The 21,763-nt window shown below is 41.0% G+C and overlaps 1 protein-coding gene across 6 annotated transcripts in view; it reads left to right on the plus strand.

Annotated features, from left to right (window-relative positions):
* The window catches only part of NFIA (nuclear factor I A), a 313,248-nt gene that overhangs the window by 261,829 nt on the left and 29,656 nt on the right, over positions 1–21,763 (plus strand). For all 6 annotated transcript variants that reach the window (XM_065409193.1, XM_065409192.1, XM_065409197.1 and 3 more), the window contains 2 exons: positions 9,715–9,893; positions 12,397–12,562. In XM_065409193.1, the coding sequence (XP_065265265.1) occupies positions 9,715–9,893; positions 12,397–12,562 (345 nt within the window). The remainder of the gene's footprint in view (positions 1–9,714; positions 9,894–12,396; positions 12,563–21,763) is intronic.

The following is a 21,763-nucleotide window of genomic DNA, read 5'->3' on the forward strand; positions in this document are numbered from 1 at the left end:
CCAGAAAGGAATATCTCCAGTTGCCCCTAGAGGTTCCCTCAGAGTGCTGGTTATTGTATGCTATATCATAGAATCATAGAATATCAGGGTTGGAAGAGACCTCAGGAGGTCATCTAGTCCAACCCCCTGCTCAAAGCAGGACCAATACCAACTATATCATCCCAGCCAGGGCTTTGTCAAGCCGGGCCTTAAAAACCTCTAAGGATGGAGAGATTCCACCACCTCCCTAGGTAACCCATTCCAGTGCTTCACCACTCTCCTAGTGAAATAGTGTTTCCTAATATCCAACCTAGACCTCCCCCACTGCAACTTGAGACCATTGCTCCTTATTCTGTCATCTGCCACCATTGAGAACAGCCGAGCTCCATCCTCTTTGGAACCCCCCTTCAGGTAGTTGAAGGCTGCTATCAAATCCCCCCTCACTCTTCTCTTCTGCAGACTAAACAATCCCAGTTCCCTCAGCCTCTCCTCATAAGTCATGTGCCCCAGCCCCCTGATCATTTTTGTTGCCCTCCGCTGGACTCTCTCCAATTTGTCCACATCCTTTCTGTAGTGGGGGGCCCCCAAACTGAACACAATACTCCAGATGTGGCCTCACCAGTGCCGAATAGGGGGGAATAATCACTTCCCTCGATCTGCTGGCAATGCTCCTACTAATACAGCCGAATATGCTGTTAGCCTTCTTGGCAACAAGGGCACACTGCTGACTCATATATCGCCCAACCCTTTCCTAGAACCCTGGGTGAAACTACAAACATACCAAAGCTAGACACTTCAATAGTTGATCTGTAAGACGTTAAAGACAAGTCAAACAACTGTGCCATAATGTGAAAAAATCATACACATTTTGCAGAGTCTGAACGCCCAGCACAGATTAGCTAACACAGTGACACTTAACCAACATACCAACTTGCCGAGGCAATTTAAAAATAAAGATGGGGTTATACCTGTGTGTAGCCAACCATATGTGTCAAGTGTTTGAGTTTGGCCCTACTTCAGATAATATGGAAGGTAGAGGAAAAGCAGCTTCCTAACAGAGAACTTCAAAGGCAGGATTTAGTAATGATTACATTCACCACCCAAATACTGCTTTCTCTAACATCCCAGCTGAAACGGGAGAGGCTTGCTAATGGTTAAAACTCCAACTAAACAAAAGTCAGGAACCGTGTAATTAAAACTCTACCTTTATTGTATTGTAAAGCGTTACCCTGTGACATAGGAAATATTTAAAGGAACAGGCTGTTTAGCTAATTTGTGTGTGAGTGAACTGCTTAGAGGACTACTATCCTAAATTAACTGTAAGACCACCCACTGAGATTGCCTCATAAAGGGCCATGATTGCTCAGCTTCGTTTTGTGTAACCATTCAATAATTACCAGATAAATGCATAACTAAAAGCTCTATTACACTAATAATTTGTACTGAGATAGATGTGTGGGACACCATGCTGGGTTAATTTGTCATCCCTGCAGCAAACTTCTAAAGAGGGCTCTTTTGCAGAGGAATTGTGTTAATACATTGTTCCAGTGAGGACATGTTAGAGCAACAAGATGACTTGGTCGCTTAATCTCTTAAAGAGGCAAAATGCCTTGGGGGAAGTGCCAGAGAGAATAATGGGGAGTGATTAACAAAGTGGACCTAGATTTAAACTCATCCTGACAAAGAGAGCTGATCTAACTGAGCAAAAGTATTTAAAAAAGGGGAGAGGGTGTAAAAATACTTATAAGATTTCATGCAAATCTAAAAAATAATATAAAAATATAGTGCTGAAGGACCTAAGTATTTTACCTGCTCTCTCACTGATTATATATTCGGGTTCATTGCTTTCTTTGATGTATCCATGAAGTTACACTCTGTGCTTTTAACAGTGCATTGAACTGTAATATTTTTATCTCTGCTTTATGCTAAATTCTGTAACCTCAGACACACACAAAAAGCACATTATTACTTTAAATATGGAACCCATGTTTAAGCATCAGAGCTTAGGATTTTCAACCTCCCCTATTGACAGAACCATAAATCATGTTAAAGTTAAGTGAATTACTGTAGCGTGGAACTATAGCTTTAACAATGTTTATGTAGTATCAGCTTACCATCTACAGAATGAAAGAGGGGAAAAAACACTGATATTAGAAATGGGAACGTGGAGTCCTATTAACTTAACAGCAATATATCACTCCAAAGTCACAGATTCCATTACCATGCCCTTTTTAGTATCAAAGCAGAATTATATCATCACACACATAAAGGTTGTAGGGTTTTTTTGAAAAGAGAATTTACATTTCTTTTGTAAACTTAGTAACTGCATTTCATTATGAAATAACCATTATACCTTTCCCCAATGGTAGTTTTTCCTTTTGTATATGAAAACACATCTTGATTATAAAAAAAATGCAAAAGTTGCCAATGCTTGATTTTGAAGTAGGAAACCCCACTAGTAGACTACATGGTAGTTTTTGGCCATTGACGAGACCTTTGGCTAAGGCCTACAGTTTGTTTTGTTTAGAAAGTAGAGGCATTCTTCAGTTTTTATACCTTTTTAACTATTCCTTCAGTATTTCTTATCTAGCATATGTAGAAGAATGTCACTATGTTTTCAAGAGCTTAATTCTTGGCCCCAATTCTGGACTTCAGTCTAGCCCTGCTTTCTGGCTTTGCTAGGGGCCAGTTTGTCACTAAGGACTTTAAATATAGCAGCTCAGAATAGCCAGAGCCCAGGATATTTCAGCCCCACCCATAGGCAATCCCCAGGCACACACCCTAAGCTGTGGCCCTCAGGGGGCATTGGCATAAGGCCCTTCTGCCTGTACTGTGCCACTGGGAAATCTTACTTACACCATGAATATTTCCCAGTGGAAGTTCCACATGGTTTCCAAAACTTTATTATGCAGGACCAGCATAAAGGGACCAGGACCCAGCCCAGAACTGAGGATATTATGGGTCTGGTTTTCAAAAGTGCTGAATGCCCAAAACTCCATGTGACTTCAGTAATAGAAATGGAAGCACTCAACATCTCTGAAAATAAGCCCTTATGTGTCCAGTCTTGCTCTTATTGATGTCCATGGGAGCAGGATCAGACCCTCCATCCATCAGGCTTGGGTGATTGTGTATCATTTGCATCATTATTTGTACTATCATCCGTCCCTGCCCCAAAGATCTTGCAGCCTAAGTATGTTGGGTGAACTCTATTTTGTTGTATTTTGAAGGTACACTTAAAAATTACCTACTTGAATGCAAGGGTAAAATATCAGTGACACACAACTCCCAGCCATTCTTATGAGTATCAGTTAAGGATCTGCTCCTGTTCTGACTGAAGGCAAAACTCCCAATGGCTTCATTGAGAACAAGATTGGGCTTGCAGTGTCTGTTGTAAGGATTACCCGATTTTACTCATCCTCAGGCCAGATCGACAGCTCACCAAGAGCCCATTGGATTCCTCCACTTAAGCTCCATTTTGCAGAATGATGTGGGACTTCAGCAGTGCGTAGGTCTTGTGCTGGCCTGCATAGGGGTGAATTCCACCCACGGGGAGGACAGATCCCAGCAATGTACTATATTCCATCATGATTTGAGTGGCTTTCCACCTGGTTCAGTGAATAGCCTGTATGCACAGACCTGTAATTTCTGTGGTCAGTATCTCTGTATTAAAGGTGAGGGTAGGGTGACCAGACAGCAAGTGTGAAAAATCGGGACGGGGGTGGGGGTAATAGGAGCCTATATAAGAAAAAGACCCAAAAATCAGGACTGTCCCTAAAAAATCAGGACATCTGCTCACCCTAGGTGAGGGAAACCCCAAGCCACATTGAAAAAGTCAGCAGCCTGCGTTTGGCCACCCAAGACCATTTCCAAAAGGTAGTAAGAAAAGTTGAGATCTTCAAAGGATGTTAGGCAAGCAATTCCCATTGACATTCAGTGGGACTTCATGAATTCCCTTAGGTGCCTTTAAAAATTCCAGCCCAAGTTTCTCAATTTATTTTCTTGTTTTGGGTAAGAGCTTTCCTCACAAAAAATCCATGCTTTGTAAAGTTATTGTTTTAATCTTCTCTTCTTTACCTCTTGTATTGTATTATCCACAGAAGTGCAAGTTCTTTTCAACAAATCTGGATTATTGCCAGCTTTCCTTATTAAAAAGTCACTCTTCATATTTCCGATAAACACAGCTGTTTCATGGTGTTTGAAAGCATTTCACATCAGCCAGCATGGTGGCTTAGCCAATTAGTACTCTAATATGGTCAATTTTGAGAATAAGTACCTTCGGGGTACAAAGGGTGGGATACATCTTGCATAATTTGAACTGGCACTTGCACCAATTTAATGTTGTGAGAAGGCTCACAGCATGCAGGGAGTTAAGGCATCTTAAAAGCCTGAAAGGAAATGTCTCAGAGAACAAACCGCAATATAACATTTCTAGATAAATGACTTTTTAAAAATACTTTCTTAATTGTAATAAAGTCAAAAACAAGCTGATACAAAATACTTCTTCTTTCATTATGATTATATTGTTACTATTTCTAGGAAGAATGATCAATGTTTAATGAGCTAGTAGTAAACTTAATTATCACTTTATACAATAGCTATCTTAGGATTGTGCCCCAGTGAAACCAATACTCCATCTGTCTAGTCGGATGGTCTAGGGTTTTGTGCTTTGTATTGCCATCCGTAAGAACTGGGTTTGAGTACCCAGTCTGTTGCTTCCTTGGATTGGAAGCTGGGGAGAGGGGTAAAAATCATTTGCTGGGTAGGAGATGAGGGATGTTGCATGTCAAACAGTGACCCTGTTGGAGACTTAAGGAGCAGCATTATGAAGGACATTTCATCCATTCATCTTGGCTGGAAGGATGGTTGGTGAGAAGTCAGGATGAATGGTAGGGGAAAATATAAGTGGATCAGTATGTCTGTGTCCCATATGTTGGGAACCATTCATTCCTTGAGGGGAGAGGTGGGAGGAATCGATGTAATTGCTAACAGTCAGATTATGAAGTCCTTTTGCACTCTGGCAAGCAATTACCAGAGGAGTCCCATTGACTACATTAGGACTACTGCAGTAAGTGCCCACCAGTGTGAGAAAGGACCCCAGTCTGGCCCTGTATGCCCAAATAAAACTATATCCTGCTTCAAATTAACCGATTCTTTATTATCTGATCATATAACTGAATACAATTTACAACTTAATCTTTTATTCATTTGCCCGACACATGTGAAATGCTAATCTAATCAATGAGTCTGACTTGTTTTATTCGTAATTTAGTTTGTTATTGGCTACTACAAATCAAGGAGGGAGAAGTCAGACAAGACTGGCCTTCATAATCAGACATTTGAATTCAGCGTTCTGAAAAAAATCCTCTAACTTTTATGCTGCATAGCACTAAGAACCCATAAAACACTAAAAAAGCTAGCATAGCATGCAACAGCTGTAGCACATAATTACTTGGCCCAGCCGTAGTAGTTTTAAAATACTGGTATATCTGTTGCAGGCCACCATACATTATCATCTCATTTTCTTCAATAAAAAGACTGGGATGATTCAGTTGAGCTTCAATGGAATTAGAGTCATGTGTGCTTTGAAATATTTACGCTTGCCTTGAGATAGGAGGATTATTCCCCCACAGTCAGACAAAAGATTTATTAACACTGAAGAGTCCTACCTCTGCATTCCTACTGCAGGTAGAAATGAAGCCCTGACTTTCAAACCAGTGTTCTTTTTTATTTTTTGTATAGTTGAATAGGTAAAGTCCATAATAAAATATGAATTTCTCAGGTTTAAAGGAGAAGCATGAATAAGCAGTTTAGGGCTTCTGAATAATAAATACATAAAATAAAAGTACTTCTGTGTTGTCTTCCATTTAAGGATTTCAGATCACAAACAACCACTGATTAAACTTCACTGTACCCTCTGTGACGTTAGTAAGTAGTAGTAGCCCCTTTTGCAGATGGGGAAACTGAGGCAGAGAGAATTTAAGGCCAGCATTTTCAGATGTGTCCACTAATTACGAGTGACTAACTTCAGACACTCCAGGCCCGGTTTTTTACCACCTTAATGGACACTTTTGAAAATCTTGGCTGAAATGGCTTGCCCAAGGTCACACTGTGAGTGTTTTTCAGAGGCGGGACTGGAAACCTGGTCTCCCGATTCCCAGGCCTGTACTCTAGCTATTAGATAATGCTGGGTGTATCTACTGGAATCTGTCAACTGATACAATACACTGAGTTTGGTGGAGAGTTTTCATACATCTTTGGCCTGTTAAAAGTCTTACTTGGGAATACAAATTCCTGAGTCTTTGTATGCAGCCTCTCACTTCATGTGCAGTTTATTAGCTGGTTTCTTGTTGCTGCGTGGACAAATGAGTGTCATTTTCTTTTAACAGTGCACAATAGTAATATACATATATATAATAGACATACTAGTTAAGAAGTTCAGTTTTTGCAACTGGGTTATTACTGCTTAATAGCTGAGATGGTAAATTTTTGCAAAATCTAGACTAAGCTGTGATGTTTTATGTGTCTGGGGGAAGGAATATTTTATATAATATTGGCTAAGAGCATGCTACACCTGAGAGGAGATTAGTTTTTACTATTTGCACAGCTCTACTGACAGCTTTTCTTGGGATCCTCCCACAGAATTGGGAATCAGTCTAAAGAGACGTTGCCAAAAGTAACAACTAAAATGAAAAGAATCTAAGTCTCTGTCCAACCTGTGTAAATCTGCAATGGCTCAATGAAAAGGGAAAAGGCAGTTAACTAACATCAAGGTTGCAGAGCTGAGTACATATCACTTGTCTAAAATTTTGTTTAATGAAAAATGCAGGGTGGGGAGGGAGAAATTGTGCTAAATGAATTTATAAAGAGTCAGCTGGAATAGTGAGGATAACTAGAAATGAGAAAAGTATGGACTTTTCTGAAATATCTTAAGAGAGCAAAGGAGGGGGAAAATCTGCTTGAATTTGAACAGTCCATGTCTGTTTTACTTCATGTCCTCTGATTGATTGAAAATGTGCACGAGGATTTACACATTCAACCACACAGAATTCCATAATAATGGCTTCCTTACTGAGGTAGGTCTCTTGGCATATCCATTATAGACCCTGTTTTTGCCCCCCATGAATTAGTCTGAGTATAGGAACAACCATAGAGGATTAGAGCAGTAGTCTTGTAAGGGGTCGGGGCCTAGGTGGTATTGCCTAGAGGTCACAGCTGGGCTGAGGTCTGGCCCCCAGGGACAGGGGCGGCTCTATGTATTTTGCTGCCCCAAGCACGGCAGTGAGGCAGCCTTCGGTGGCATGCCTGCGGGAGGTCCGCTGGTCACACGGATTCGGCGGCATGCCTGCGGGAGGTCTGCTGGTCACGCGGATTCGGTGGCATGCCTGCGGGAGGTCCGCTGGTCACGTGGATTTGGCGGCATGCCTGCGGGAGGTCTGCCGGTCCCGCGCCTTTGGGGTACCCACCACCGAATTGCTGCCAAAGCCGCGGGACCGGCGGACCTCCTGCAGGCATGCCACCAAAGGCAGCCTGACTGCCGCCCTCACAGCGACCAACAGGCCGCCCCCCGCGGCTTGCCGCCCCAGGCACGCACTTGGTGCGCTGGTGCCTGGAGCCGCCCCTGCCCAGGGACAGGAATTGCCAGACTGGAGCAAGGCCAAGTTCCGCAAGCAAGAGTCAGGTCAGAGTCAGGCTGGGGTCGGAGACCAGAGATAGATAGTACCAGGTTAGAATTGAGAGACAGGAGGCAGGGTCAAAATCGGCAGCAGGCCAAGACCTGTGTGGAGGTCAGACTAGATGATCATAATGGTCCCTTCTGACCTTAAAGTCTGTGATTAAAGTCTATGAACTTCCTGGGATTAAATAGGGGCACTTGGCCAATTAGAGGGCGGGTACTGTCATTCTGGGTCTCGTGGGCAGTACTTCCTGCAGCACCTACTCTCCACAATGCTCCCTGGCCATGCATCTGCATGACCACCTAGTAGCACTGTGGGAATATCAGCCACCTCAGGCTCTGCAGGACTGGGTTCTAATTCCTGGGTCCTTTCTGGTCCAGTAGTTCTCAAACTTTAACACATCCAAAACAGAAGTACTTGGCACATCACCTTTATAATTAGTTTAGATCCTTGCTCTGATAAACTAACCCTTCCTAATACTTCATTGAGACCCACATCCCACCCTTTGAGAAACACTATATAGTCCAGTAGGATGCTGCAAAAACAAACCTGTTGTGGACCTTTTATTCCTAATCCCAAGCAGTAAGTGATAACAGCTGAAGCCTCCAAGATTGTACGAACTTTTATGAGCAGTAAAGATTTAATAATAAAGAAAAGTAACATGCAATCAAACTACCAACGCATGAAGGGAGAGAAATTAGCTTTTGTTTTGTTAAGGTCCTTTTATAACAATCATTGAGAAACGAGTGTTTATTTCTGCCCTATTTGATTTAGGCTTATTCTTCTGCATCCCTTCAACCTTTCCCATATACTGTTAAGTGAGCCTGTGCTTTGGTTATTCCCATGTATTAAACATACTCCAAGTCCAGTGCAAGAATTTCAGCTAGATACTTAATGCTTCCCAAGGCTTTTATCAAATCAGTTCTTCATGGTTTACAAATGAGGTACATGGGCACAGAAGGCCATAGAAGTTTACTAGGACTGGTGTGTGAGGGAGTTATAATGATATAATTACTAGTTTTTGGTGAGAAATAAATCTGAGTATGAGAGAAAAGCTTATACCCAACAAAGCCAACAGGTTTCTATGCAGAGAGGATAAAATCTCATTCTAGAGAAAAGGAGCAAAACTCAAGGTGCTGTAACATGGTGGTTTTAGTTACACAATGATGAGTGGGAGGAAGTGGATATGAGCATAGGAGCATCTATTTTGCATAGCAAGGGTCTGGGTAAAGGTATCCCATAATATGGGGGAGAGGAGGTATATTTCTGTCCTCAGTTACACCTCTACAATCCTGTTGCATGGATTAAACTGAAAGCAAAATTTGCAAAAGGGGCTCCTTTAATTTACACCCTGACTGTTCTTGTTAGTAGCTTTTCTTGCTACCTTTTTCTCGTGTGGCTCCTTGGCGTGTACGTTCACCAATTTACCTTCCCTTAAACATCATTCCTGATTGTGGCTTAGGGGCTGGTTTGAGATTTGATTTCAAAGTTGTACAAGGGAGCTGTGAACGTCATTTGCAAAATGAGCTTGCCCCTTTTTAGGTGAGCATCACATAAAAATGTGTTACTTAAAAATGTTTCCAAACTGGTGTGGAAAAAATGGCGAGGTACAAGAGCATCATTATACGAGGTACAAGAGCATCATTTATAGTAAAAAATAAAAATAGATCCATATGTACAAACCAGTTATATGAAATGTCAATTAAATCAACTCTCATCTCCCAAATACAGTTTTTATTGCTCAATTCATTAGAAAGGCTCTTAAGGTAATGAATAGTTGTCACTTTTATCAAGGACCGCTGGTTCCTTTATAAATGTGCACTAAAAACACAGAAAGTTGTTTTAAAATATTTGGCTCCATTTGCCCTCACATTGTCTCTGAAGTGACTGTAGGATGCAGTGTGGTCTGATATAGCAATTGTGAACATCAACTGTATAAATAATAGTGTACATTTTAAAAAAAGACAAAGTAGAGCTATAAAATAATTCAACTGCATAGATTTGAACTGTTATCTAATGCAAAAATCTGCTCCATATAACTTCTTTGTTTTCTTTCCTTTAGCAAGTCCGCATGCAACACCATCGACTCTTCATTTTCCAACATCACCCATTATTCAGCAGCCTGGGCCATACTTCTCACACCCAGCAATCCGCTATCATCCTCAGGAGACTCTGAAAGAGTTTGTCCAACTTGTCTGCCCGGATGCTGGTCAGCAGGCTGGACAGGTGGGGTTCCTAAATGTAAGGAAGCCATTTTTATTTCTTCAGAAGTGTTTGTCCTATGTCACATAACTATGGAATTATCTTAACAGTGTGTCACACATGTGAACGTAGCACCTTAAAGAGTTGCTACAAGAAAAAAAGAAGCATTAACTACAGGAAAACAAACATACACTGTGGTGTAATTAATGTACTTTAATAGTCAGAAAGGGCTGGTGGTTCAATGACCTTCTGGGATCCCTGTACCCATGCTTCAGCTTCAGACGTTTGAACCCTAGTTCCACTGGGTTTAACAAAATACAAAGGCCAAATAATTTTTATTAATTATTCCTTTGGCGCTGGGGGGAAGAGCAAGAAAAGGGAGGGTGAGAAACAGATGTTTCAGATCAGCTAAGTTCATTTTAAAAAAAAAATACTGTCATACAGCACTTTAGATCAAGTTGACCAGTACTTGAACCCAAGATGTTAAAAGTACAGTTTATTATAGTTTGTTATTTCTGTATGCGGTTATCTTTTCCCCTTATCTCTGTGAAGAATTAAGCAGTGTTCCAATGCTTCAAATAAGCATTTTCATTTTTTTAATCAACTAAAGTGAATCATCCTCTTCACTTTATTGAAACAACATTCCAGTCAAATACAGAAATGAAACTTTATTTACATCGTATCTACAATAATGCTGTGAACATTTCATGAAATAAAATGCATGTAATTGTGTCCCACCAGCAGAATAATAATTGGCAAAATTGTTATTACTTTTCTTATATACATAACATTGAAAGTGTTACTAAACCTGCAGAATTAATGTAATTCTTAGCATTAATTTTATTTAATAAGCTATGTTGTCTTCAATACTTTTTTCCTACCAAAATACCCGATTCTACATATCCCAGCCAATACTGGCTTTGAATAATGTCTGCAATATGTTAGCAGTTACATTTATGTCTAGACAACAAATCAACAGAGTGTTTTCCCTGAGTATTCATTTGCTTAGTTTAGCCCAAACCATCTGCATTATGAACTGTTAGCACATTCACAATGAAGATACAGCAAAGGTCGACTTGGTAGGAAATTGGCCTACTTGTAAGACAAGAAAGTATTTGAGAAGTGTTACTGAATATATTAGTTTATTAAAGGTGCTGTATGTTGAAAAATATCTCTGAAAAGTTACTTTTGAGTAAGGCCTCAACCAAACAAACATGAGTAACTGTACTCCTTGAAGGCCACAGTACTACTCACGCATGTGAAGTTACATACATATACAAGCCTAATTCTTATTTACACTAGGGCCCTTTTACATCACTGTCAGTGGAAATTACAGTTGCACCCACATTCAGGCCCGTTTACGTTGCCACGGCCGTTAAAGTGGCTTTAGCATAAATGAGAATCAGACCTGTAAATGGCTGTAGGATTGGGCCCTTAGTCCTAAATAATTCCTGTTAGTGGAAACCTAAGCAGAGATTTAAGTACAGTTTTTCTTCAGCAGTATTCAGAATATGTATCTGTATTTAAAACTGAGCTTTTATCAATGGAAAATTGGACATTCAGTGCCAGAAGAACTGCAGTTAGGATCAATTTGTGGAGTACTGTCAAAACTGATCTTGTCATTTCTGTCACTAAAACAGAATACCTGATTCACAGACTGTCCTACTGTTTTCTTTATAATGGTACTGCCATCAATTGGTATGGTTCTCAATAGTCTAGTTTTACATTAAGATTGAAATTTTCCATATCCAGTCCTTGTTTTTGTGATGCTGAAAGCTTATTTACTAATGGACAGGAGTTTTCCTAGTAATCACTTGAAATAGCATAGCTGAGTATGCAGAACCATCTTGCCTCTGATTATGTACATCCCGAACAAAATACTTGTACTTTTTTAATATTGAAAATAAAGCAGATGTAAGCTCAATTGTTTCTAAGCAGATACCTAATGGCAGCTGAAATGGGAGCTGTGCTATTGGTAATTTTATGGGAATATAGGAGTGCAAGTTGCTTAAAATACATTAACTTATTTTTTCCATGAAATAAGATAGCTGCTTGACTTTTAAACCACCCCAAAATTATCTCTTTTCCTACTAATGAGTTTCTTAAGAAATTTAAACTTACGTCCCAGGCACAGATATCCTAAGGGAACAGTAGAGGCATGAATGTAGCAAGTGTAATGGGAGACAAAATTCTGCCTAAACTTGTACTGTAGGTAACTTAGTGGTTACACCGTGCAAGAGTATAATTTGGTCCGGGGTGATTCTGACCAGTTGCTAACTTTGGAGAAACAGTTTGGCCCACTAAATTTCTTGCTTAAAAATGAAAGATGGGTTTAAAGGTCTTTTACAGTTATTGCAAGATTTTGAGATGGGTTGCGGTACAAAGCCCAGTGAAGTAAATGAAGAACAGAAGATGGCAATTTTTCATTCCAACCTGTTTACTTAGCAATGAGAAATGAAGCATTTGTCACCCCAAATTTTAAATTGGCCTCTCCTGTTGCTGGAGGCTGCTAATAGCTAATTTTGTCTTTTGTTTTTGGCAGCCCAATGGCAGCAGCCAAGGCAAGGTGCACAATCCATTCCTTCCTACCCCAATGTTGCCACCACCGCCGCCGCCACCAATGGCTAGGCCTGTGCCTCTGCCCGTGCCAGACACAAAACCTCCAACCACGTCGACAGAAGGAGGTGCCGCCTCTCCTACTTCACCAAGTAAGTATGGCTGCAACAAGGGAGAGAGAGTTCAATAAGGTTCACACTGTTGCAACTACCATGTAGCTTCTGTTCACCAACCAGGAGGAGTGGACTGTGCTCTCCAAGTTAATTTCACAGTTGTCAATTGCATAAGATTGACAACAAAATACTGCTGGCATTGAACATAGTTACACACCGGAAAACTCATGGCCAGCAGCTAATGTGTGGGGGTGGAGCTGGGATATTCAAGATGCTCTGTAGTTTCATGAAGAAGCTATGCTGCTGGCCTTCCACTTGTGTCCCACGACCAACCCTAGACGGCTCTACATTGAACTCAGGGGCAAACCCACACAGAGGGTCTTGCTTCTTGTCCAGACCAGGCCAGACTGTCAGACTCCCTGGAGCTCACTCCTTTTAGAGTTTCTTTGGGAATAAGTCTTTCTAGATGAACCCAGACTCATTACCCTTATGACCAGCTCCCTGGCAGGCCCTGCATTTGGAGCAGTTAGCTTGTGGTATTTCTTCTACTGAGGGGGAGAGCATTAATGCTCTCTTCCCCACCCACACAGCCCTCATGTATTTTGTGTAGCCACAAGTCAAATATACAAATTCCTGCATGCACATTGGAGCCACCATTTTGGATTCACTCTGCTAGGAAGCAAATGTGCGTCAGCTGGGTTTGAAGCTTTAAACGCTTTGGGCGTGCAGGGAGTTAATTGCGAATGGTTTAATGAAACGATGCTCAAATTGTCATTTAAAAACAAAGGGGAAGTTTTCAGTACTTTAATGGCAGGGGGACTTGTTCCCCAATTAAATGAATCCAAGATGAAGTCCAAGAATAAGCCATTATTGGAGTGATAAACATTTTTATTTCAAATGCCTCCTTGAGAGTTTACAATTTCAGAGATGGCCACTGAGGAAGCACATTAGATAGATTAGATGGAGAGTGCCCAAAAATCAATGTACTCTAAAGAGCAAATCCCTGTGTATGCTTTCAAATCTATATTGTTTAAATGCTGCGTGTGGCCACTGCTTGATGTCCAAGGAGGCATGTATTATTCAACAAATATAAAGCCCAAGTTCTTAAAGCTTCAGGCACAACTCAGGTGATTCACACCTCAGAGGCCAGTACTGTGGCTGTGACATGGTGGGTTCCATGGGGCATTGCACAGTCCTGACATTTGTTGTGTTTTCATGACATTCTTTAACTGGACAGGATTGTTTGCGTTTCAGGCTGAGGATACTTTGGCTTGCTTGGGAATTATAATTGTGACAGAAAGGATAGGAAGGTGGGATTTAAGACACAGATTTAAGCTAAAACCGACCCATAACTTAGAAAGGTTGAAAGATCATGGTTGCTAGTACTGCTCAGAAAATGTCTGTCAGAATGAAATTCTCCCCCCCCCCCCCCCCCAATTTTCTAGCCATTTCTGACCAACACTTTTTATATCATGAACCTGTTTGTCTTAGCACTTTTGATGTCAGGTATCAGTTCACTTAATGCTTTCTGGCTCTTTAATAAGAGTCAGTAGTGGGCCACTAAAAGGTTAACATTTACTCACTGGTGAGTGGTATTTGAAATAACTCAGTATTTCCCTGTCTTTAGAGTTGGAAAATATGAAGTCAGTATACTATACATGCCATCATTTATAATTATAGCTCATAAGTTATGGGCAATTTGTGGTATTTAAAAGAAAAAATATCCAAAACCATTTTAACAGTTACCTTAATGTTTATTTTATGTGATCCTTGGATTCTATAAACAATAACCGTGTATTTGGCCAGATTCTCAGCTGATGTAAATTGACATACCTACACTGATATCAGTGGAGCTACACTGATTTACACTACCAGGCAATCTGGCCCCGTGTGGCAAGGAATGTTCAACCAGGAGCTGTCAAGATAATCCAGGTTTTCTCAAAAGCAGCTAGTTAATGGTATTTAAACAAAAGATTAGGAAAAATAATTACCGTTGGTAATTAGTCAATCTGATATCTAAACATCCACTTCTGTACATTTTCAAGCATGCACCTTCCATTTGATAAGAGTCATGAATGTTAAATAGAACAGTGAATTGAGTTTTAAAGATGTGTGTAATACAATTTCAGTCCACATTTTATGGAAATGTGGACCATAGGAATGATTTCCAAAGAAAAATATATCACATACATATCTGAGCCTGTTGAAGCATGTATAGTAAAATAAACTGCCAGGACTTTTCCACGAGGGAACACCCATTTTTAACAGTCTCAGGAGAGTTCAAATGGTACTGTTCTAATCCATAGCAACCCTCTGATTGTCATTGCTTTCCACAGAATAGTAGCCAAGAATACACACATACACTGGGCCACTCTCCATATGTTTGTCTTGCTGGACAATCTTGTCACATAACGTTCTGCAAATTTAGAACTGTCCTTCAAAATGGAGGACAGGTAGCAGCTCTCTCCAGATTATAGCTACAGAGTTTTGCTGACATACATCAGAAAATGTCCATCATTGCAACTCAGAGTCAATTTCCTGGATCCTACTCTGTTCCTTGCTCCCATTATACTGTGGACTTTGTTGCTTATTGGGGTCCTTAACTAAGTGTAAAAACTGTCAAAGTGCACTGGTATCTGTGTCCTTAAGCAGTATCTTGAGCTCAGAATACGTAATGTACCATAGAAAGAAGCCCTTGCTGAGAAGTGTTTTGCTATTGTGGGGGAGGGGTTGTTGGTTTATTAGAGTACGAATAGTCAGTACAGAGTCACCAGAACTACATGAAAAGATGTTTTCCATGGTTACACAGTTCCAAGGCACCAGTGCAGGAAGCATCCCTTTTTTACGGCTGTCTCCGCTCCATGGCATTATAATGAGGGAAGTCATTTACTGAACAGAAGAGGAAGTGCTTATACAGGAGTGATATTAGCATTTGGCCAGACTCTCCTTTGCTGTGTGGAGGGGAATAAAGGCCCCAGGGAAATAGGTGAAGGGGATTGGAATTTGTTTCATGCTGTTTCCCTCCTTTGATCTGGTAGAAAGCCCTCTACAGAAGCATGCATTTTGAGGCTCTACTAGACATTGGAATATGGCCCTCCGGGGGGGTGAAGAGGCCAGGAGCAGCTGCTCAATATGTCATGCTCTCCTGGGAAGTAGAGCTTAAGAGCACAACACAACGTCATGGTGGTTAACGATTCTCAGAGCAGCAGTAAAACTCTCCAACAGTGGGATTAACTTTCTGTGGAACGCACGTCCATATCACACTGCTTAAGGAAGGAAAACCCTATGGCGGGATAGCTCAGTGGTTTTGAGCATTGGCCTGCTAAATCCAGGGTTGTGAGTTCAATCCTCGAGGGGGCCGCTTAGGGATCTGGGGCAAAATTAGTACTTGGTCCTGCTAGTGAAGGCAGGGGGCTGGACTTGATGACCTTTCAAGGTCCCTTCCAGTTCTAGGAGATAAATATAATATATGGAGATATCCTATTTATTTTATTTACTGAGGTATTTGCCTCTTGTGCTGTGGTCTGAGATGCAAAGACATGGGCTCAGAATTTCCAGTTGTAGGTCCTACCACATTTGCAAGAGGTGTATCTCTGTCAGTGAGGAGATGCAGGGGAGAGGGGAGCTCATAGGATTTCTGGAGTAAGTTTTTCCTCCAAGCACAGGTTTTTCTGCAGAATAACTTATCCTTAACATAACACACAGACCCTTAGTTAGCATCCAATCTTTCCCCCTTCTGGGGATTTGGTTTTATGGGTAACTCAAAACCAACACAACACAACCATCACCCTAAGCTGCTTTACAAAGCCTGACTGTTCCTGGAATTGACCTGCTGTGGCCCAAAGAAACACCACCTCCGTTATGTACTGATTGGAGGTTAATAGGGCAGTAGGGCCAACTGACTGAGCAATAATTCCCAAGGGTATTAGTATCTGAGCCCAGGGTGACTCAGCAGAAATCTTCATTCCCACACAGGGTCTAAGGTTTTTTCCATCTTGTTACCCCATTATTTTTAAAAAACACAACTGTTTTAGTGAAAGTTATTTCCTAATGCTCCATAACTGAGCCCCGGGAGAAGAACCTTTTCTGTTCCACTTGTAGGGCAAGAGAATTATTGCTTTTGTGCCTTTGTACAAAGAAGCTTTCACGTTAAATGGTGATTGTAGCAGGAGGAGAAGAGTAATCTTGTAGCTAAAGCACAGGACTGACCATCAGGAAGTTTGGGTTCTAGTTCTTACTCTGCCGCACGTTTGCGGTGTGCTGCTTGAGCAAGCCCATTCAGCTCTCCGTGCTGTACCTTCCCAGAAAGGAGGATGATCACGATGACCACTTACCAACATTGCTGACTGTGTAAGTGTTGCAGTGTCCGATGGAGAGTGCTACTGCAATGCAAAGTATTGTATGTGTGCATGTTCTTATACATGGCGTCAGGTCTGTCTCCCCAGAGGGGTGCAATGGTCTTAAACTTTAGCAGTAGATATCTTATAAAATGGTGTAGCTATTCATATCAGGCACGTGTGCCCATTTTTCTTCCTGGCCTGTAAAGGAGAAACTTCACAGTGTATTAGACTAGCACTGACTGGAATTCTGCTTTGCCAGCAGGCAGTCATCCTTGTTAATTCACAACCAAAAGGTAGACTGCACACTCTTGCACGTAACAACACTTCTTTCAGCAAAGTATAGGTAAAAGGTTTCTGCCGTAGGAAAGTGCTGCTTTATAATACATCACACTCATAACATTGTTGGTTGTTTTCTCTGGTCTTTCATGCTGTTTCTTCCCATTTTGGCTAAATATCAGAGGCTTGTGTGAGCAAATGTTCTTTCCCTGCCAGTGCTTTCGCTCTTGCTTGTTCCTAAAGTGAAGCATCATAGCAAATTTGTGGCATCACGCTCATTTCCATGGCTACAGACTATGGTGTCGCAAATTCCCCACAGCAGATTCCAGATAAAGAAAGGCCGGGCAAGGCATGAAAATGTTCTTGTTCAAACACAAAGGGCCAGAGTTTCAGCTGGTGTAAACTGGCATAGATCCATTCACTTCCAGAGGAAGTTTGTAGATATACATTAGTTCAGGATGTAGCCCAAAGAGCCGAGAAGGGAGGAAAGGATGATCTTATGGTTAAAGCACGGGATCATCAGAAGACTAAGATTCTATTCTTGTTACCTTTCTGTGCCTCAGGTTGCCCCTCTGTAAAATGAAGTATGAAAATCCCACTATAAAGGAAGCTACTTAAAACACATAATTTGATATAGCTTTAACTGGTGGGATTTCCTAGTTCCTATCCTAAAAAGAGGAGAGTAAAAGTGCCAAATGATAGGACCTCCAGGAATATCTCAACCCAACCTCCTGCATCAAGCAGGAAGAACTCTACACTGTACTTGGATGGGCAATTTCTAAGGAAAAGCCAGAATATCGTAGGAAGTGGTTCAGGGAGGCAGTAGCTGGCACTTTTGTACCCGATATCCTTCCCTGTGTTCCAGCATGGTAATAGGGATTGCTGCTGTTGAATATTCAGCTTTTTATGTGAGACACAAAATGGAGGTTGACCATTTGTGGTCCTCAAAAGTCCTATGGTACTTCACACCAGAGTATGGACGTTAGCTCCAGTGTCCTGGTGAAATTCTATCTTAAGGAATTACTTTCTCACCGCATAGATGCTCCCTGTAGTTTCAGTATTCTTCAGCTGTAAACTTTTTTACTGTGGCTGTTTGCTCTTAAGGAGACACCAACTTGAAATCTAAGCATTTTTAGGAAGTGGGTTAAAAGTAGTTGCAGGGGCTACACCCCGGAGGTGGTCAGCTGAAGTGACTCCTGCATACAGCATATAGTTTATGAAGTGCCTTAGAATCCCTTGGCATGAAAGGTCTTTGAACTGACAAAAAATAATTAAGATAGGGAATTATATGGAAAGCATGATAAGGCTAACACTGCTAGCATATATACTATACTGTGAAATATAGTAAGCATATATGTGAGGTTGTCAGTACCTAAACATATAGTAACTTTTAGAACACTTTTGTAAGTCAAGTAATGTGAGAATTTGGAGCTTTATTGGTCATTATATAAAGTGCACAGTAGCTACCCACTGGTCTAAATTTTTAGCAAGTGCATTTGTAACATTACAGACGTTAACTTTATAGCCATCACAAAATCTTGCATTCCTTCGCCTTAAGTCATTATTTGGAATGGAAATAATGCTACATAGTACTATGGCCTGCCATGCAATCCTGAAGCCAGAATTCACTCTAGTCATCACTGTCGTTTACTGAAGTGCAGCAGATTTTTTTTTTCTTGTGCTATATGCCCATCTCACTCTTAAATCTTTACCTTGTGTTCATCAATGTCTGAAACCATGAGAATTACAATGCAGACACAAGTCTTTCTGCAGTGGAGCTCTGCCACAGTAAAACAATGTAGTGATATGCAATGGCTGAAAAATGGAAGGTAAATCTGAGTTTCTTCCCTTCACCCATGAACTTTGTTTCCCTGGAGGCACCTGCTCCAAAGAATCAATTGGTCCATTTGCTCATTGTCCATCCATGCTGGAAGAAAGACAGGAGGCCATGGATGTAGTTTAATTAGGCTGCAACTTTATTCACTTAAAATGTCTGGGAGCACCTTGCAACAAATTGTACAGCGCAGGGGGGGGGGGGGTGTCAGTTCTCCACTGTTCCAGATGTAGGAGCCCTAAACCCCACTTCCTCAGCTCCCTTAAAGGGGGCTACGAAAAGGAGGGGGTTGTCTCCCTGCTGTACAAGATGTAGGAGTCCCAAAACCCGCTTACTCAGATCCCTTAAGGAGTGCTTTCCTTCAAATCCTTTTCCAGTCCATTGTATCCAAAAACCATATCCCGTCCATACCAAGTACCTTCACTGGACATGTGCCAGGAGTGTTACTTAATTTGCAGCATTATAACCTAATCCCTCCCACACTCCACCCCACCAGGTCCCAGTCCAGCTGTAGGGAAAGCAAAAAAAATCCACCCCACCTAGGTGGTGGGGTGAAAATTCCTTCCCAGCCCCACAGGAAAAGGGCAACTAACATAATACCCACTGTGGGTCAAAAGGAAACCCAATCCTTTTGCCAAGATGGGTGCTGCCAGCCCAATCCTGGTAAAGAGGGCCTTTCCAGGCCTGCATGGGGTATAAATACTCTTCCAGTCATTAGGAAGGGCCTGGCAGTGACCTCCTGATCTGGCCCCAGCTACTTCCCATCCTTCCTATGCATCCCTGTTAAGTTCTCTCCTTCCCCCGACCTGCTGTAAGGAAGCCTTTAAAGAGGCAGTGCCCCTTTTCTTCCAGCTAGCTGGACAAAGACCCACTCACATGAAGGTTGCAGTGAGTACGTTTTGCCTCATGAAGAAGCTCTGAAGAGCCAGATAGCAAGTGCCCAGTTTTGAGCTCTAAGACAACTCTTGCTGCTGCAGGAAGAATCTTCATTCTTGTTATGTGTAGGATTGTAAGGTTGGTTAGATCAACCTTTCCAGACTACGGTATCCCTTTCAGGAGTCTGATTTGTCTTGTGTACCCCAAGTTTCACCTCACTTAAACTACTTGCTTACAAAATCAGACATCAAAATACAAGTGTCACAGCACGCTACTGAAAAATTGCTGACTTTCTTATTTTTACCATACAATTATAAAATAAATCAATTGGAATATAAAAATTGTAGTTACATTTCAACGTATAGTATATAGAGCAGTATAAATAAGCCATTGTCTGTATGAAATTTTAGTTTGTACTGACTTTACTAGTGCTTTTTATGTAGCCCATTGTAAAACTAGGCAAACATGTAGATGTGTTGATGTACCCCCTGGAAGACCTCTGTGTACCCCCAGGGGTACACGTACCTGGTTGAGAACTACTGGGTTAGATGCCTCTTACAGTTAAATCACAAGGAGAGAGGCTATGCAAGTTAAAGCAAAGATAATTTATAGATTTCTAAAAAAATTGCCTCATTCAGAAGAACCTCTATAGCTGACGCTATTGACAGGCACACGTTGTGAATTACTGGCTTTTTTTTTAATTACCAAGTGAACACACATGAAAAAGTAAGGAGTATGCATCAGAAATTCTATTTTGTTCATTTATTTCTGCATTTGTAGTTTAGTTGTAATTACTCAGAAATACTTGGTAACATGCCAGGAGGGAGTACCTTGTAAAAATAATCTTAAAAATACGGAAACTCACTACAGTGCGCTAAGTTCCTATTAAATCTTTGCTGAAAATTATGGAAAGGCAACCATGTTTTGTGTGAATATTAGCAAAGCTTTTACAGTAGTTTTGGAATGAGGAGAAACTCAACATAGCAACCATTCTGAAAAGTGCTGAGCACCTTAAAATTCCACTGGAGTGGGAATTGAAATTGTTCAGTTTCTCACAGGGTGGGGACCTAATCCATATTTAAGATCTCCTCAAGCATGCGTTAGTAATAGCATCACTTTGATAACATATCCTCAAAGATCGTTCTATTGACATCTGATCCTTGTAGCCAGACATGACTTTACAAGTAGGATGCCATATATTGTAGTCTCCAAACCAAAGGTCTATCTTTCACCAAACACTTGGCTTTTATAAAAAAGGCAGTAGCATTTCACCTTTACTGACAACTCAGTATCTTTATTTATATTTAATTATCCTTATTTTTCCTCAATATGAGATGTAACCTTAAAACTTAGCTTCACTGGAATTTGGCAAGGGATTTCCTTTATTTTACAGCCATTTTTACCACTTCATCAGGGAGTTAGATTGCCAATTAGATTGTTTCACATGTTATGGATTTTATTCAGCACAGTGCATTCCTTGGCCCTTAAACATATATAACTATTAAGGTACATATTTAGATCTGCAAACACAGAAAACTGAGAAAAGAAGACGGTGTGTGCAGTTGTCAAACCAGCAGAACACTTAGCATACTGAAAGTTTATTGAAGTTGGATTTGCCCTGAGTTCTGGACAGTTGCAATGGAGAGATGTAGAGCAACAATAAAATCATTAAAGTACTTCAAGTTTGGAAGTAATCTGGGTTCTTGGCTTGTATTGCTCTTAATAGCTTTACATTTTATGGGAGCCATTCCAATTTTTAAAGAGTTTCAGCCTTGAGACTGATTGCACTTACTACCCCAACCAAACTGCAACCCATTATTTTTTTACCAAGGGAATCTTAGTTTGTCAAACAGATCACATGAGTACTTAAGAGCGTGTAGACTCCAGCAATGGGAAAATTAGGGCTTTAACTGT

The sequence above is a fragment of the Emys orbicularis genome, chromosome 8 (assembly GCF_028017835.1).
Source record: "Emys orbicularis isolate rEmyOrb1 chromosome 8, rEmyOrb1.hap1, whole genome shotgun sequence".
Lineage (NCBI taxonomy): Eukaryota > Metazoa > Chordata > Testudines > Emydidae > Emys > Emys orbicularis.